General features: G+C 64.8%; 1 protein-coding gene across 1 annotated transcript in view; it reads left to right on the top strand.

The window, feature by feature from the left end:
• The window catches only part of ZBTB48 (zinc finger and BTB domain containing 48), a gene marked incomplete at its 5' end in the record, with an annotated part of 9,968 nt that overhangs the window by 3,263 nt on the left and 6,324 nt on the right, over positions 1–381 (top strand). The window contains 1 exon segment of the mRNA XM_009333541.1: positions 106–334. Within this exon segment, the coding sequence (XP_009331816.1) occupies positions 106–334 (229 nt within the window).

The following is a 381-nucleotide window of genomic DNA, read 5'->3' as shown; positions in this document are numbered from 1 at the left end:
CCCGGGGGCCTGCGGGGGCAGGGGGCTCCACTGTGGCAGATCTCTTACCGGGGTCCATGGTGTTCGAGGTGCCTCTGTCACCGCCTGGGCTCGTGTCCTCCGCAGACCTCTACGGCTGCCAGTCCTGTGGGGTAGATGAGTGGGCCCCAGCAAGGAGCGAAGCTTGCTTCAACTGCACCGTTGAGTTTCTGTCCCGGTCTGAGCCCATCTCCTGGGCTCTGCTGATCCCCACTGTCCTCCCGATGCTGCCCATGGCAGGGCTGGCCATTCTCTTCGCCCCGAATGCCTCCATGCCCGTGGTCAAGGCTGTGGGCGGGAAGATGTGCTTCCTCACGCTGGCCCCTCTCTGGCCTGCGCCTGCAGCAGCCTCTTCTGCTACTT

This window comes from Pygoscelis adeliae, unplaced genomic scaffold, assembly GCF_000699105.1.
Source record: "Pygoscelis adeliae isolate BGI_AS28 unplaced genomic scaffold, ASM69910v1 Scaffold370, whole genome shotgun sequence".
Lineage (NCBI taxonomy): Eukaryota > Metazoa > Chordata > Aves > Sphenisciformes > Spheniscidae > Pygoscelis > Pygoscelis adeliae.
Note: the sequence above shows the minus strand (reverse complement) of the source record. Positions and strands in the feature narration are given on the sequence as shown.